The sequence below is a fragment of the Falco peregrinus genome, chromosome 8, assembly GCF_023634155.1.
Source record: "Falco peregrinus isolate bFalPer1 chromosome 8, bFalPer1.pri, whole genome shotgun sequence".
In the NCBI taxonomy this organism is placed as follows: Eukaryota; Metazoa; Chordata; class Aves; order Falconiformes; family Falconidae; genus Falco; species Falco peregrinus.
Genome location: NC_073728.1, coordinates 47,323,742 through 47,337,096, shown reverse-complemented (window position 1 = coordinate 47,337,096; position 13,355 = coordinate 47,323,742). Strand labels below are relative to the sequence as shown.

Here is a 13,355-nt window from a genome sequence, read left to right as displayed (position 1 = left end):
CTATTTTAAGCACCCTTGGCCATGCTGGGGTTCATGCTGGAGGATTCAATCTTATCAGAGAGGAAATTTTACTGTCCCATCAGATGCAATACATGCTGTGAACTATGGAAAAGCGCTTTCTCTCAGTTCATGGCACCCGAGTAACTAAATTGGAGAGTTGCTCTCCGTCACCGACACTGTGGTCTCAGCCTTGGTGTATCTGCGCATCCTTCCTCTTCATTAGCTGGAAATGGTTTCAAGGGCAACAAAGGCAACAAGATCTTGGTCCCCTCTGAAAGCCTTTTCCCCAGGAGATCTGTTTTGGCTGGCCTGCTTCGAGGTGCCCGTGCTCAGCGTAAGTGGCTGTACTTTCTTTCTCTCTGTGGTTTCTTTTGTGGAATTTTTACCTGGGGGGAAAAATAAAAAAGCAAAGGTGGATAGATTCAAAGTATCCAGTCCTTCTGTGCCTTTTTTGTGTTTCCCCCTTTATCTCTTTACTTATCTGAAGCTGGCTGGTGCTTAGGATTTTGTGATAGGTGCATGTAAACCTTACACTTCTCAGGTGCCGCCTTCTCCTTTCTTTCCCTGTGCTTTTCTGGCTCCTGTCCTCCCACTCCCAGGAAATATTTGAAAGATAATTTGGCATATTTTCTGCCACCTTCACATATCTCCCTGACTTCATGTTTTCTTAGCTGGAAGATAGCTTTTCAACATATATATATATATGTAATCCTTTTCACCTAGACTTGTGAGGAATTCTAGTCTCTTCCAGTGGGAGTTTTCAGGAAGGTTTAGGTTAAATGGGCCAATAAGGCAAAAACGTGTAGCAGAAGATCTCACCCTCTAAAGACATCTTTTCTCTTTCGCTACCTCCCGCTCCCCCCAGTATATCAGAATATCTAGATGTCAAAGAATTTAAACAATAATACCTGATCTGACGGCTAGAGTGCAGAGCTTTTGAAAATGAAGATTGTAATCTCTCTGCAGTGTATCCAGGGACCAGTGGGGCTGAAGTCAGGTGTCCTGAGCAGCAGGCTGCCGTGGGGACACTTGGTGGGACTTATTTTACCTGAGCTTTCAGTGGAAATTGCTTTGGAGATTTTCCCTGGTGCTTTCGTGTTGCAGCTGTAGCATCTTAAACATAGAGATGAGAGCACGAGCCAAGTCCAGTTTAACTTAAATCCTCTCGGTGCTGACTGAGCTCCTCTGCTGCTGCATGGCAGTGGGGTGAGAGACCTCAGCAGCCCCTTTGCTGGGCCAGCCTCTGTCCCCCTGAAACTCTTGTTGCAGCGTTCAGGGCTGGGATTCATCCCAGCTGATTTTAACTGATAGATGTGTTGTGCAAGGTCCCAGTCTGGGCTCCTAAGAGGATTTAGGGAGATGCCTGCTGGAAAAAGGAGAATAGGCTGGAAGGGGTGCCTTAGGCTGGAAGCCATGTGGGTTATGAACCCAACCCTAAAGCCGCACTGATATCTTTTGTAGGAAAGAGGTCAAGGATCCCTATAAATAAGAATGTTTCCACCATCTTAAGACTCAAATTTTTCAGAAGTGGGTACCCATGGGTGGCCTTAGCCTGTACTTTGGCAGGTAGGGTCACAGTGGAGAGCAGATGGCATCTGCTGAACCTCCTCCCCTCCACTCCTCTCTCTTAGACATTGGGTGCAGGATGAGCTCTGGGGCTCGCAGGCCTCCTCGGGGCACTGGGGTATGTATGCTGGTGTATTGCTGGAGGTGTTGCACTGGATGCTTGCCCATCAGCTGCTGCTCAGCCCGTGCTGTGGCACTAGCCGGGGAGGGATCTCAGCACTGGCATAACCTTTGCAGCCCACAGGAAAGGTGACTTCCATTTAGTTCTAAATTATGACATTATTTTATTAGATCTTTAAACTTTATTTAAATTCTTTATTTAAAAAAGGGGAGGAAGGTATCATATTTTAATTAGTAGCGGTGCCAAAGGAGACCTAGATTAATTATTTGAAATCACTCCATCCAGATGGTTTTAATTTTCACAGCAGGGAACCGGCATCTTTTTAAGGTGATATTTTTCAAATTAAAATCAGCTTGGATATTACTCATACTGGCTGCAGAGTGAGGGGGTGGGGAACACGAGCCGGTGTGCCCTGTGTTTGTCCACCCAAGCGCGAGCTGCCAGTGGGAACCCACGTCGCAGAGGTGCGGGTTGCCGGCTGTCCGTCGGGACCGCAGCTTGAGGCTCTTGCGTTGGAGCGTTTTATCAGCGTTGGCTCCTACTCTGACTGGTAAAAGCTGGTGTCTGCTGTTCAGCGGTATTCTTAGCAGCTTTAGTCACGGCACTGAGACCGGAGCAGGCGGGGAACGCCTCGCAGCTCAGATGGGAGCTTGCTGCATCCTGTCCTTGCCTGCGTTCAAGCTGTGCAGCCCTCGCTGAACCCCTTCGGTGGGTGGCCCTGGGTCTGTCTCTGTGCCCAGCTGGATTTGACACGTGATAAACTCCTCGGCACTGACTGCTGGCTATCGTTCTTGGGCTAGTCCTTGGCACCTCTTGTGCTGGCTCCATAACGGTCCCTCGTGTGCAGGCTGCTGGTCTCTCCCTCTGAGGCTGGCCATTAGGCCTCTGCTCATGGCGGGGGAAGATATTTCACAGTCACCTTTTTAAAGACACTCATACTTTTGGCTATTCCCTTCTCTATTAATGCTGCGTTGTACCTGAGCAGACTCCTTGAACTTCTCAGAGCAGTGGACATTCACCAAGTTACATGCCATACTGGTTAACCTCCTCTTGAAGACTGGTCTTTGACCCTGTGTTGTCCTCCGCCATCCTGGCTTAGCTTATCTTGATATCCTTACTGCGATATTTCTGGCTCACGTGGCCCTTCCTTACCTATAGTAGTCACTGGCTCCATGCCACCTTGGCAGGTGCGGAGGGAAACCCTGCAGCACCCAGTTGTCGCTCGCAAGCTGCTCTCCATCATGGATACCCAAAGCCATGGTGTGTCTCTGAAAGGCTTAGATAAATATCCATATTTATGCATGACTGCAAATAGTATTCTGCTATAATACAGGCTTTATCCCACTTGCTGTGGGAAAGAAGTTATTCTTTAAATATCCCCTGTGATAACAAGTTTAACAGATAGACCTAAATAAATGTAAGCAGCTAGTAACTGGAAAACCCTGAACTTGCATATGTGACTGAGCTGCAAAGGAAAAACTCCTTTTAGGGCCCTTGTGAGTTAAAGGTTTGTGATATTTGCACTGCTGCAGAAGCCAAAAGCTGACTTTACAAGTGGGAAAAATATTAATGTGTTTAAATGAAACAAACTCCTATTTCTATCCCCATGGTAAATCCTTACAGTGAGCATATTTGCTCTTAAAGGGTTTTAAAGTTTGAAATATGAATGCCAAAAAGAATGTGACTTTTTGCAGCACAGATCAAACATTCTCCAGAGTTTGGCAAAAGCCATGTTTCTACGGTAGGGCTTGGGTCTTACAAGCATGAGTATTTCCAGAGCAGGACCGTGGATTTGCACTTGCTGACACTTACACATTCTTGTGTTGTGTTTTGACCATGTCTCCTTTCTCCCCCTCTGTATCGGAGATGGATCTGAACCAAAATGTCCAGTCTGCCTGTTCCTGCCTCTTCAGGGAAATTCCTGGAACCCGAACCTTGAGCATGACTGGAATTCATGTTTAGATCAGAGATGGAATAAAACGCTGAATTTGGACTTGTCTAGGTTTTTGAGATGGTGATGGCACGCTACACATCTGGGTGGTAGTTTGGCTACTTCTGCAAATACAGTTGTACTAGGGCAGGTGGTTTATGGAGGTGCAGCAGAAATCTGTCCTCTACCGTGGCTCCTGGCAGTGCTGCAAACGAGCTCTGGCCTCACCAAATGTGTGAGGCACTATGAAATTGGGCATATTTCCCCCAGGTAGAGCAGGAGTCATGGACCTGGACTGCCAGAAAGTAATTAGTGACCTCCTGGGAACATGGCTAGACACACAGAGGATGTCTGCAGGGCGGGTGTTCATCAGACAGAATAAGCAGTGCCAAATTTCTCCCCTGCTAGCTGTTGTGGTGAGCTTCGGGACATCACTGCAATGTTTTGCGCCATGAGCATGTGGCTGGACCACTTCTGTGCAGTGTTTGAGGGCTGCTGGCTGTGGGGACAGGAGTTTTGTTCTTGCTGTGCTAATCTTTTATCTTCATGAGAATAAAAGCCACATTCTTACTGTCCAAGAACCCTTATGCAGCGTGAAGGAGAGCATTAGCATTGAGCTTGATATTGCTGATGGGCTGGTGGGGTTGGTGCGGATGGATGAAGCACACACGTGTGTATGCACACTCTGTGCTAAACGGGCATTAAATCTGGAGCATCCACATAGGAGCCAGTGCAGACGTGTCAGATCTGCACCTGTGACCAAGCCCAGAGCTCAGCCCCCTGGGTGGTTCCTTGGGCTCTTGCCTTGCAGAGCGTTCCAGCATCGTGTGGTTCGTGTAGAGGTGATGGGACAACATGCTGATGAGCTTTGCATGCTCTGACTTAATGGGACCACATTGGTAAATGTTTTTTTTTTCCTTCTTCCTTTACAAGCCCAGCTTCTAGTGGAAACAGACACTTTTGGCAGTCAAGTCCGGATCAAAGGGAAGGAGACAGACTTCTACCTTTGCATGAACAGGAAAGGCAAGCTAGTGGGGAAGGTAAGTGTTTCCCATTAATTCATTTGTAACATGAGTGTTACCTTTAGCAGCCTCCTGAAGGCTGTAATGATGTGTTCGAGCTTCGCCTGTCAGCCTCAAATGAAAAGCAGGACGGAGGGGACGTGGGGTTTGCAGGGCAGCCCATGCCCTCCCCGAGCCCTCCCCCACACCCCTAAAATCGAGCTCTGCAGCCACCCCTGGGATTCTCTGATGATGCTTCGGGTGTGGTGGGTTCATGCTTTGTGGTTGTGTTAAACTGACATGAGATGTCATCTCAGCATCCCAGTGTCGTGGCCGTCTCCATAATAACTTCATTACTTGATCTTTCTTTGGAGGGAAATTCAAAGTAAAAGGGCAAGTGGAGCACTGTGCTGGGGAGGTTGGTGCTGGGGAGGTGGGCAACGTCAGGCCCCTTTCAGCGGGGAGCCATGGGAAGCTGTGACAGAGCTAATACTGGAATCTGAACATGGTACCGGGGCTGGGCCTCATGGTTCTAGCATTACAGGGATATTTTATTACTCTGGATCCCCACACAATGGAAACATAACAAACTCAGCGTATTCACCCATCCAGCTTAACTTCTTTGCTGAAGTCATATTTTTTATGTATTAACTTGGTTTTGTAACTTAGGCAGTTCTTCTGTGTTGTTGGTGAACCTAGAAGCTTGCTAACAGGCAGGAGCTCGCTCATATCTAAATTATCTCCAAAAAATAAATGTAAAATAAAATAAAGACCCCCTCCTCCACTGTGTGCGCTTTGCACCACCAGGAATTGAAATCTAGCATCTCTGTGGCTGTGAAAAAGGGAAGCTGAGTTTTGTTTTGAGTCAACACAGCAAAAGCCATACTCCTGAACAGAAACCAGAAAACAAATTGCTCTGATGAAAATTTATTTACTTTTGCGGTCCTGAGCATGACACCTGCGGGACAAGCGCCTGCCCCGGGCATCCCTCCTGCCACTTCTGTTTTCCTCATGAGCAGTGTGGATGCCTCTGTCGAGACTAAGCCCAGATCTTTGGCAGGCAGCTGCTAGCCGTGGCTGCCTGCCTGGGCCACTGCCGAGCTGCTTTGGCCAAGCAGGTAGCGTCCAGGGCGCTGCTCAGAGTTGGCAGGGACTTGGAAATTGGTGCTCCAGGAGGACTGGACCAAAGCAGCTGGTTCTCTCTGCTCCCTGTACCTCTGTGGTGCCATTGCTGCTTTGAATGAGATTTTGGATCTTGGACAAGGAAATTTGTTTTCTAACCAGATTTAGACCTCTCAGGATACATGTGGATGCTTTTGAGGATTGCACTGAACACAAACCTGGAGTTTTATTTTTTTGGTGTGTGTGTGTGTGCCTTAGTTTGATTTAATTTTTATTTTTTTGTGTGCCTTAATTTCCCATCCTTTAAATGTGATAATAGCACTTTTTCCTGAAATGTTATAAGGATAATTTTGTGGGTATTGATGAGGTGCTGATACCACAGTAACGGAGACCTTAAAGTATTCAAATTAGATGGGGTAAAATGAGCATGAAATCTTACCTTCTCCTTTAATAGCCTTTACGCCAGGGTGGATCAGCAGTGGTACACAGTGCAACCCACATCCTTTCCTGGTTTGTGCTGAGTGTCCAGGAGCATCTTGGCGAAGTCAGAGGCTGTTTTTCAAAATGTGTCATATATTTAGGCAAGATTCATCCCTTGATTTCGCCTGTTGGGCACCAAGGCAGGACAGTTCTTTAGCTTGTCACCTTTCATGCAGCGTAAAGTTTTTGGTTATTTTTCTTGATGTGCTTTTCATAATGTTAAGTTGGCAAATGGTTTGCTGTTACAAGAATAGAATTTTTTTTTTTTTTAAAGTATGAACCTTCCCATCCCAGACTGCTGACAAGTTCACAAACCAGCCGACCTGAGCAGGAGGGGGTACGGAGAATGGTGTTTGGAAGGAAAATGTTCCAGACTCATTGCCCATATTAACAGCTTCTCATGAGCAAAAAAAGAAAATAATAGCATGTCTTCTTGATACCAAAGAGTGTGGTTTTAATTAGTATCATAGTTTCAGCTCTTTTTGTGGCAAGAATTTGAGGGAGTGTTTTTAGCTTGAATGCTCTAAACAGCTAGTAAACCCCAAGGAAAACATTAGATAAAAGTTACGCCTGGGTTTATACAAATGTTTAAGTTCAGTCTGGGGGTGGAGGGGAATGAAACCCATAAACTGATTGTTTCACGGTTGCCCCGGTATGTTCATTTGGCAAGAGAGGAGCCATGGGACCAAACCAGGTCTTTTTCTCTGCTCATTTCCTATTGCCTTACACTGCATAATCCCTAACAATACCAGCGTATGCCATCTGGCTTTGTTCTCCTCCTCAGTCAGCAGTTTTGGATCCCCCCCAGTTGAAAACCTGCTTTGAATTTAGTCCTTTTTGTTTCCCATAATCACCTACAAAGGGTATTACAGACCGGAGCAGGTTGTTGTTGTTCTCAGCTGGAACTGGTGCCGAATGCAAGAGCTCCAGGGGCAGGGCTTGCTCCCCACCTCGGAGCCGGTGGTGTTGCAGGAGAACAGACTAACCACAGGGCTGGGATGAGCAGCCTTTTCCTCTTCATGTCTTTATCAGAAACTGCACCTATGCCAGCGGGACTGGTGGCCATTGGACAGAGCTTTCTCAGGAGCCCCAAACCTAGTGTTTTCTCCCTCACTTGCTTGTTACCAACTGCGTGTTCATGGCCAGTGTTGGCCAAAAGGCTCAGAGCTGTTTTGCGCAGGCTTCTAATTTTATTTATTGTGGCAGCATGCAACTGCTGAGGTCACTGAAGCTCTATATGCTGCTTATGAAAACTGGAGACAGGGCAGGTATTGTACAGGGAGTGAACTTTCTGTTGAAAGTGGCCAGCACTGGGGGAAAACAAATTGGGTTGTGTTTCTTCATTGATTCTTGGTGTTATATTGAAGAAAGGCTCAAGAAATGTTTATTTTTTTCCTTCTGACCATATTTTTTTGCCTGTCGGTTTTTGGTGCCTCTATGTATAGACACGTAGAAATTGTAGGTCCTGAGTTTTCTGATTTTGCTGAAGTTCTCTATGGAACACTGAACTTTATCATAGAATAGTTTGGGCTGGAAGGGACTTTCAAAGGCCATCTAGTCCAAGCCCTCTGCAATAAGCAGGGGCATCTTCAACTAGATCAGTTTGCTCCGAGCCCCATCCAGCCTGACCTTGAATGTTTCGAGGGATGGGGCATCTACCACCGCTCTGGGGAACCTGGGCCAGTGCTCAGTACCTTCTTGTAACAGCAAACCATTTGCCAACTTAACATTATGAAAAGCACATCAAGAAAAATAACCAAAAACTTTACGCTGCATGAAAGGTGACAAGCCAGTGCCACCTTCATCGTAAAGAATTTCTTCCTTTCATCTAGTCTAAATCTACCCTCTTTTAATTTAATGTCATTACCCCTTGTCCTATTGCAACAGGCCCTGCTAAAAGGTTGGTCCCTGTCTTTCTTACTGGCCCCTTTTAAGTGCTGAAAGGCTGCAATAAGGTCTCCCTGGAGCCTTCTCTTCTCCAGGATTTATGGTGGAGTTATATTGCAACAAGAAAGTATGAAAACTCAGAACAAGAATGCTAGGTGCTTTTCTTCAAAATCTTTTGGCTTATTATTATTATTCCTGTTTATTCATCTCAAGCTTCTTACAGACATGGGGGAGAAGGGGACTATGAAAGGTTCAGCTGTGCTTCCAAGGACAGCTGCAATGTGACTTATCCACTCATGACAAGGTGCAACATGCCTGGTCACCTCAGACACAAGAACTCTGAATTTTTGCAATAATTCAGTATTAGGGGGGAAGAGGAGCTAAAGGTCTCTTGGGGACCTCTGAGTTTCTAACTGTGGTTCTCCTGGGGAGCCCTTCTGTGTTATTTTCTCTGTGCCTCAGCTTCTCTTATCTCATATGTTGAGATAAGGGTGTCAATAAAGCGGGGACTTCATGTTTGTAGAAGACTGACAAAGGTAAGTCTTTTAAGTCTCCAGAGCAAGGATTAGCAGCCCCAGGATGTGAGCAGGTGGCTGTTAATTAGCTTGGCCACCTCTGACTGCTCTTGCTGAGCCTGTCCTTACAACAAATCCATGCTTTCTGGAATTGCAAGGCGCTGCAGAGATTTCCCAATCCCCTTGTCAGGAGAGTGTCTGCAAGCGGTCCGTGATCTCTGTGGAGCTTAAACTGGATCTGTCGGCACCACTACAAGATGACCAAAGCCATGGCTTTTCCTTTTGGTGCTGCTAGGGTGAGCGGCTGGGACATGGTGATGAGAGCATCTCCTAATCCCCAGGCGTTGTTGCCAGGGAATTTCCTGTGGCTCTCTACCAGCCACCCATGGGATCATGTGCTCTGGTCAACACCAGCACTCAGGTTCTAGCAGCTATCCGTAAGACGTATTTTGCACTCCCAGCTATAAAGGGAGAGGAGAGAATAGACCTGTTTTTCTGGGCTGACCAAGGGCAGAGGAGGATGGACTGTGTCTTCCTGCAGAGCTGCCAAGTGGGAGGAGAGTCTTCTTATTGCAGAGTGTCTCGAGGGAGACATCAGTTTTCAGAGCAAGATATAGAAGAAGGGAAGGTAAGTAATGACTGGAAGGAATCCAGAAGATTTGAGAAGTATGGAGAAAGAGTTAAGCACATCTTTGATTTGATCCAGAAGTTTCTTCAGAAGATGCTCCAAGCAATCCCACTAGTGTTCTTCTGTGGCATTAGGTGGATTAGATCTTTTCCAGATCCAGCAGATTATTGTTCCCTGTTGGTTTCATTCTGAGAACAGCTCCATCTTTCAGTGCGTTACGTCTTTCCTTGAGCTCTTCCAGGAAGGAGAAGCAGGTGGTGGGTGTCGGAGCCATCTTCTCAGGGTGGGATGGGACTCGGAATGCAGGCGGAGTCTGGGCAGTGTGGTGACTGTCAGACGCGTGCTGTGCTCCTGTGTCATGCTGCTCCATGTGAGACGGCTGGAATCTGGATACTGAGAGTCCGCAGGAAACTCCCACACTGCTGTAAATGGGGGTGAGTCCTTCTGAGGTAGGGTGTGGCCACAGAGAAAATTCCAGAAATAGGGGCAGAGTTAGAAAAGTGATAGACAGAATGGGGGATCTATCACAGGTATTGTCCCTGCCAGCCCTACAGAAGGAGAGAGCAGTAACGTTGTATCCCAAGAAGTCCCTGCTAGTTACATCAGTTCAGCTCCTGCTGAGAATTCAAGCCTGAGAGCATGTGATACTACAAAACAGGTGATTGCCCACCAAATCCACGTTTGACTTGCACCACTTTCTTCGAGTTTTCTTTGAAAAATCCTCAGTGACCTGGTATATACATACTCTCAGAAAATCATTATAGTATACATGCCTTTTTTTAAAAAAAAAACCAACACAAACCAAAATATTTTAATGAGTTTAGTGAGTTTTATTTCTCTGTTCTCTGTGCTTTATGTGAACAGTGGGAAAAAGCTGTTCAGTGAACGGTATGAACCCCCTGGCTGGTCAGGGTTGCTGAGGCATTGCTTCAGGCCGATGACAGGGCACTTGGGTGCTTTCTGGGGACAGCTGTGCTGATGCCATGTCTGCAGTGCTGAAGCCCTGCCGACGCTCACAAAGCACAGGCGAGCAGTGCTGAGCTCGTGCCTTCGAGCACGGTCCAGCTCCCGAAGAAAAGCTGTGCCAGCTGAAGCCTGGCTGTGCCAAGGACCTGTCATCTGTGCCAGGGGCTGGAGGGGGCACGGCTCTGCTGGCCACCATCACCTCTCCCCCACCCCTGACCAGCACCGTGTGCTGATACCACTTACAGCAGAGATCTGCCTTTTAGACGTAAGATTTTTTCTGGTGCGATAACTGCTTTCCAAGCCAATATATTTCTTAATGTTACCAGAAAGTTGCTAATACCATATGGCAAGGCTCTCTGTATTTTTGCAGGACAACAAACAAATTGTTGCTAGATGCCAGACTGCTCTGGCAGAGCTTTATCACTGATGCCTGCCAGCAGTAGCCTTTAGGGGATAGTAATAATTTGGGGTTGTTTACATTACAGCTTTAAAATAGGGGTTTTCTTGAAGCATGTGTGTGTTTAGTCAGGAAAGTTGGCTAAAAAAACTCTGACAGCATCAAAGAGTGAAGGCGCTTGCTATGGCCCATGCATGTGGTCTTGGCCCTTTATAGTACCTCTGGCCTGATGGGAGAAGGAATGTGTTGTGTTGCAGGAGCTCCAGGTGGCTCGGGGGGAGCCACCCTTTGTAGGACAGCAAGAGTTGCCCAGGTTAGGAGACACCAGGTGGGTTCTCCGAAGCCTTACCCATGTACCTGGACCAGCTGCTTCATCAGTTGACGTTGGTCAAGGCTGAGGTTGAGATTTCTTGAAAAGCTACCTTTGAAACACCGATGGTGGGAAACCAGTGCCTTGCTGTAAGGCCAGGGGTCCGCATTAGCCCAAGACAAGGAGACTCGAATGAGCTCTGAGCCTGACGCCTTTTGCGTGCCCCAGTCCTGCCTGGCATTTGGGTGCGAGTCCTCCTGGTACCGGGGTCTAGCCCAACAGCCAGGTGTGCCGCAGAGGTGTCAGGAGGTGTGTGGTGAGGGCAGAGGGGCACTCTGAGGTCTGCAGTTTGAAACCAATGTGGTAGATGAGGTGTTTGCCCTCCTCAGCTTGTGTATTTAAACCCACGCCTAACTGCATCTTGGATTTGGGGCAGAACTCTGAGTTTCACAGGGTTTTGACGCTTATCCAGGATTTTTGCTGGAGTTGCACAGTATTCAGGTTGCTTGAAAGGGGCTTGTAAAACCTAACAATTCCTGGGGCTGAATGCTGAATTTGCAACAAAAACACGACCAGAATTAGTGGGGTGTCGGGTTTAATAGCGTGCGTTCTGCGGATCTCTCTGTGACATGTTCAGCCATAAACTATTCTGACTTGGCATCTCATGTGAAAGCAAAATTTGACATGGCTTTTGCTGGATCCCACTCAGATCTCATTTTGAACTGTAGTCTGGTTCTTCATATAGAGTGGGATTGGTCCTTTTTTAAAGCCAACTGTTCCCAGGCTTTCACTCCCCTGTGAGTTCGTTTTAGTTTAAGTCATCTAAATAAACGCCTTCAGTGGAACCTGGAACCAAGCAACCTTGGACCCTGTCGTACTTTGAACAGGGACCTGATCTGAAACCAGCCTCAAGTATCTGAAAATCTTGAATCAGGGCCTGCAGGATTGCAAAGGTCTTAAAAGCAATGAGATGAAAAAACCAGTTTTCTTTCAGTTGAGCCATTAGAATCTTCTGCATTCACCTAATCAGACTTTTTCCTGTGACCAGTGGAAAAAATATGAATTATTGTTCTGAAAACTTAGAAGCTGAGATTCTCGTGAAATTAAAAGCAGAAGTAGAAGCTAAAATCAGCCATCACCCTCCTCCACTCTCAGCCCCTAAATATCATGAGGCTTTTGGTAACACTGCAGCCTTTCACAGCTGCTCCTTTCCCATTGCTGGGCAACCTGAAGCATTGCCTTGAAACTTTTGTGGGTGCTGGTGGAATTTGTATCATCTGGTTTGTTTGTTGCAGTTTCAAACCTTTACAGTGCTGGAAATATGTCAGAAGAATTCCCCGAGGGGAAGTGGCTAGGTGTGATGGTAGGGATCTTGTTATCACGCAGTCTCAGGGTATGTGGGCACAATCATTTGTCCTGTTACTTCTTGGTGGGTATAACGTGCTAAGAGCTGGCCAGACCCCATGGTGCACCTTCCCTAAGGGCTGCAGTGACCCTGTCCTCCGCTGTGGGTCTGTGGGCATGCAGGGAAGGGATGAGGTGTCAGCCGGAGGGGTACGTTGTGCTGGGTTTGCACGCCCGGCCAGCAGGAGCCCCGGTGCCACAGCTCCTATCCTTGAGCAGAGGCAATCGTCAGGCGCTGAGTGTTACCCGGCTTTTCCAGGAATCCTCGCTCTGGATGGCACAACCGTGTCATGATTCCCAAGAAGCCATTTGTGGCTGAGCCCGGTGAAACTACTTTCCAGTGTTTATTGTACTGAGGCTGCCTTGGCACAGAAGTGGATAGGCTCTGATTCTGCGGTGGTTCCTTCAGAATGGTAGGAGTTTGTGTGAGCTCACTGGACCTTTACAGCATTAATATTTGCTATGAGCAATGGGCCTTGTCCTGGTTCTGTATTTGTGGCAGTTTGTTTATAGCAGTGTTTGGCACAGCAGTTTCTCTGGAGGTGGGAAGGAGAGGGCAAAATGATGTAAATGTGGGTGATGAATTTTATGGAAGAAGTTTAGCTGGTTTGTGCTGGTGTGGGGTGGCAGGTGGCTGATCTTGGTATTGTAGGGAGAGTAGAGATCAGGTTGAAGCTTGGTGTGCAGAAGAGGGAGAGCAGGTTGGTGGGTGCTGATAAGCACTGAATGGCTGCAAGTCTTGGGAAGGAGAGATGGGAGAGTTTGCAGAGGGAATGGGGGTAGCTGGGGAGCACCGGCAGGGCTTGAGCTCACATGGCACAAGAGGTTGAGGAGGTGGGAGAAATATGCTTGTATGGAGAAGGCTCCTTTGCTTCACAAATGGTTAAAATTGCATCAATTCTTAGCCTATGCATGCAGGTAAGCTTGGCTGCCAAATCCCTGAAGGCTGGCTGAGCCAGAAGACTGGGCTGTTCAGGGCACTGAATGGAGAGAGGGGCTTGTGCCACCACGTAGGCATTTGCCAGTGT

The 13,355-nt window shown here is 47.4% G+C and overlaps 1 protein-coding gene across 1 annotated transcript in view; it reads left to right on the top strand.

The window, feature by feature from the left end:
• The window catches only part of FGF18 (fibroblast growth factor 18), a 73,297-nt gene that overhangs the window by 49,590 nt on the left and 10,352 nt on the right, over nt 1-13,355 (top strand). Inside the window, exon 4 of the mRNA XM_005232361.4 lies at nt 4,551-4,657. Coding sequence (XP_005232418.1) covers nt 4,551-4,657 — 107 coding nt within the window. The remainder of the gene's footprint in view (nt 1-4,550; nt 4,658-13,355) is intronic.